This window comes from Esox lucius, chromosome 24, assembly GCF_011004845.1.
Source record: "Esox lucius isolate fEsoLuc1 chromosome 24, fEsoLuc1.pri, whole genome shotgun sequence".
Classification (NCBI taxonomy): Eukaryota; Metazoa; Chordata; class Actinopteri; order Esociformes; family Esocidae; genus Esox; species Esox lucius.
The window spans coordinates 2,391,548-2,396,337 of NC_047592.1; the positions used below are offsets into that span (position 1 = coordinate 2,391,548).

The 4,790-nt window shown below is 42.1% G+C and overlaps 1 protein-coding gene across 2 annotated transcripts; it reads left to right on the forward strand.

Moving 5' to 3' along the window:
- Positions 1-1,882: 1,882 nt before the first annotated feature.
- On the forward strand, positions 1,883-3,659 carry LOC106023979 (GTPase IMAP family member GIMD1). 2 transcript variants are annotated; one of them, XM_029117868.2, is made up of 3 exons: positions 1,883-2,035; positions 2,418-3,020; positions 3,134-3,659. In XM_029117868.2, the coding sequence occupies exons 2-3, from the start codon at positions 2,505-2,507 to the stop codon at positions 3,404-3,406; spliced, it is 789 nt and encodes a 262-aa protein (XP_028973701.2). In that variant the 5' UTR covers positions 1,883-2,035; positions 2,418-2,504; the 3' UTR covers positions 3,407-3,659. The 2 variants fall into 2 exon arrangements, with proteins under 2 accessions (XP_028973701.2, XP_028973700.2); XM_029117867.2 differs by having other exon boundaries at positions 2,446-3,020.
- Positions 3,660-4,790: the final 1,131 nt, after the last annotated feature.

A 4,790-nucleotide genomic window follows, 5' to 3' on the forward strand; every position in this document is an offset into this window, starting at 1 on the left:
GTTCCAATGAGAACCGTTTCCATCAAGGATTCTACGTAACAACACAGTGTTCTACTTGGAACAAAAACATTTTCCTCAAGTTAATCATGAAGGGTTCTTCCATGGGGACAGCCAAATAACCTTTTTGGAACATTATTAAAAGTTCTGCGAGAAACTTACATTTCTTATAATTCTCGAAGGGAACAAGATCTCCCTCCCGTCCTCTCTCTCTCACTTTCGGTATGTCTAAACAAGATGTGACTCTGTGGTTGTTTTTTTAATAATATCTCCAAGGCATTTCCACCCACAGACCCACACATCTACATAATCTGACCTATACACAATTCCCAGTTTGTCTCTGGACTGTTGTGAGACTGGTTCACATCCCTGTGTGTGTATGTGGGTGATGTTATCAATTTGTGACCTATCTGTTTTCACAGGAACTAATCATGACCGAGGCTGTAATGGTTAAGAAAGGTTAAGTCAACACACGGCGTGAATGAACCACAAATTTACTTAAAACATTTTTCAAAAATGAAAACACATTTACTGTGAAAACAACATTCAGACAGGCACACACACAGTTATTGTAAAAACACCACACACACATTTACTGTAAAAACACCACACACATAGTGAATGTAGTGCATATGGGCAGAATAAAATTCACAACCCAATGTTCTGAAATGCAGTTTTTAAGGGCAGTTAGTACTGTAATAAGGGGGTTAGTACTGTAATAAGGGGGTTAGTACTGTAATATTGGTTTAGTATTATGTGTCCGTATTATGATATGGGTGTTAGTGTTATGATATGGTGAGTTATTTTAATAATATGGGGGTTGGTGTTATGAAATTAGGGGTTTGTGTTATACTGGTTTATTGTTATGATATTGGGGTTACTGTTATGATATGAGGGGTTAGTGTTACAATATGTGAAGTTAGGGTTATGATATGGTAGGTTAGGATTATGGTATGGTAGGTTAGGATTATGGTTAGAGGAGTTCATGTTATAATATGGGATTAGTGTTACGATATAGGAGGTTATGGTTATGATATAGAGGGTTAGTGTTATGATATGGGAGGTTACCATTATGATATAGGGGGTTAGTGTTATGACATGGTAGGTTAGGATTATGGTTAGAGGAGTTCATGTTATAATATGGGATTAGTGTTATGATATGGGCGGTTAATGTTATGATATAGAGGGTTAGTGTTATGATATGGGAGGTTACCATTATGATATAGAGGGTTAGTGTTATGATATGGGAGGTTACCATTATGATATAGGGGGTTAGTGTTATGATATGGGAGGTTACCATTATGATATAGGGGGTTAGTGTTATGACATGGTAGGTTACCATTATGATATAGGGGGTTAGTGTTATGACATGGTAGGTTACCATTATGATATAGGGGGTTAGTGTTATGACATGGTAGGTTAGCGTTATGATATGAGGAGGTTACGATTTTGATATGGAGGATTAGTGTTATGATATAGGAGGTTAGGGTTAGGATATGGGGGGTTTGTTTTATGATATGGGGTTAGTGTTATGATATAGGAGGTTAGGGTTAGGATATGGGGGGTTTGTTTTATGATATGGGGTTAGTGTTATGATAAACAATAACCAAAAGGCCTACCATGTCTTTGGAGCTCTACATGAAAAACTAGTGGCTGAAAAGATATTAACAGAGCAGGACTGTAGAGCCCCTTTAACACTGGTGTTTGTTCTGTTTTACAGCTCTGCTCTGATAAGAGTCCTAGAGGATGTGTGTGTCTGTGTGTGTGTGTATGTGTGTGTGTGTGTTTCTGTGTGTGTGTGTGTGAGGGACATAAATGAGGTGTGTTAGTACTGTACAAAATGGAACAGCCAGATGGTTGGGCTAGTTAACCTGTAACAGAGCAAACACACACACACACACACAAAAACACACTCACACACAAAACTATAGATAGGTAGGAGGTGTTAGAGACCAGATAGAACTCCAAGCTACCAGACACCATTTTGAGACCAGACCAGATGAAGTAAATTCACCTGAATAAATCCACACTTGAGCAGGTAAGAAAATGGTTCATTATCCTGACAGACGCATTAAAGATGCAACACTCTTATCTAGGAGAAACACTTAACTATGAGAAACTGGGAGAGACTATTAACTAGTAAAAACTCTTAATTGGGACACACTATTAACTAGGAGAGACTAAACTAGAAGGGACTTGTGTGTTTTTAGTTGAACTGTGAATCAGAAAAAGAAAGGCAGACCCCACAGGGTTTCTTCAGTTGGAAACTTGCATCAGAATAGAAAATGGTTCCTGTTAGAGTAACTAATAACAGAATGGTGCAGCTGAACAGGCGCCACGTTGTCGGCTAAATGTAAATGTGTTTGAGTGTGTTTGAGCCAACTGGTGAGTGGGCAGAACTGTGCTTGATAACAATTCAGCCTTGTCACCACTTCCCATGTTGCCAAGACTCTGAGGGGAGAGGAAGGCCTCGAACACATTGGATCGATCCATCAATCCCTACAGCAATGAACCAGGTCGACCAAAAAAAAGATTTGGGAATCGACCATCGCAGTCAGGTCAACCAAGGGCTCCACGGAAATAACGGTGATAACCGTCTCCCCGACAACCAGAATGTTCAGACCCTGAACGTGCTGCTATTGGGTGAAGCACAGAGTGGGAGGAGCTCCGTGGGGAATGCTCTCATTGGAGGGACAGAGTTCCAGACAGGGTTGTCCGGGAGTTCCGTGACTCGGGAATTCCGTCTGTGCTGCCGGACGTTCCCGAAGTTCTTTCGGAGGAGAGGAGTGGAGACAGACCTTAGACTGAGGGTGATGGACACTCCTCCTTTAACTACTGGAGAGAGGGATGGAGAGAGGGATGGAGAGAGGGATGAGGAGGGGGAGAGAGATATGGAGGGAGGGAGGGTGAGAGGGACAGAGAGAGGACTGGGGGCCAGGTTAAGTGAAGGGGTCCACGTTGTAGTATTGGTGGCGAGAGCTGATGTTCCTCTACACAATAAACACCTCGTCCAACACGCACAGGTAGTACAACACCTCCACACCACAAACACACATTGTATCTTTGTGCGCGTTATTAGCATGTGTGTGTAATATGTTGGCGTTACTAATATGCTTGTTTTACGGACGACGTCTAGGAGCTGTTTGGTGCTAGCTTGAGCAGCCATGCTCTCCTGGCGCTAACACACGCTGACCAGCTGAAGGAGGCGGGGCTCCGGAGGGCAGAGTATCTAACACTGGCTTCTGATTCGCTGAGAGCTCTGATTGATGCGGTGGGAGGCCAATACCACTACCTGGATGGTTCATCTGGTTGGCCAGAAATCGAGGGGCGACCACTTAGAGACAAACTACTGCAGTTGTCAGCTCGCAACTCATACGCAACGCTAGCCATCCCACACACATACCCCTAGATGTACACCTATCACAACACAGTTACTATACAACTACACAACACACATACCCCTAGATGTACACCTACCACAACAGTTACTATACAACTACACAACAGACATATCCCTGGATGTACACCTATCACAACACAGTTACTATACAACTACACAACACAAATACCCCTAGATGTACACCTACCACAACAGTTACTATACAACTACACAACACACATATCCCTAGATGTACACCTATCACAACACAGTTACTATACAACTACACAACACACATACCCCTAGATGTACACCTACCACAACAGTTACTATACAACTACACAACAGACATATCCCTGGATGTACACCTACCACAACACAGTTACTATACAACTACACAACACACATATCCCTAGATGTACACCTATCACAACACAGTTACTATACAACTACACAACACACATACCCCTAGATGTACACCTACCACAACAGTTACTATACAACTACACAACAGACATATCCCTGGATGTACACCTACCACAACACAGTTACTATACAACTACACAACACACATATCCCTAGATGTACACCTATCACAACACAGTTACTATACAACTACACAACACACATACCCCTAGATTTACACCTATCACAACACAGTTACTATACAACTACACAACATACATATCCCTAGATGTACACCTACCACAACACAGTTACTATACAACTACCCAACACACATTCCCCTAGATGTACACCTACCACAACACAGTTACTATACAACTACACAACACACATACCCCTAGCTGTACACCTATCACAACACAGTTACAATACAACTACACAACACACATTCCCCTAGCTGTACACCTACCACAACACACATAGCTAGCTATACAACTACACAACACACATAGCTAGCTACACAACTACACAACACACATAGCTAGCTATACAACTACACAACACACATAGCTAGCTATACAACAACTACACAGCTACTCAAGTGTGTGTCGTGAGGTGTAAGTGGATGAGCACCTCCATGCACCTTAAGTGCACATGTGTTTTATCAGATGTGTTTGATTATATGTACACTAATAAAGTCTTGACAGATCTAAAATGTTTCCTGACACGCTGAAAAAATGTAATCACTCACTTTTACAACCCCTCTGTATCCAGACTACAGCACCTCCTCTGTAACTGTCCCCCTCTTCCAATCTCCTCTGCCTCACTGTACGACACACATCCATCCCCCTCCAACCCAGCTCTTCCACTCTCATTCTTTCCCTATTTGTCTCCCTTATCATCTGCTTTTCTGGGGTTACATTGTAAATAGCCTGGAAAAAAATAGGACACCATTAAGTTGTGAAGAGCTGTGTTTCTCACAAGCTTAGTAACGTAGCAAAGAAAAATC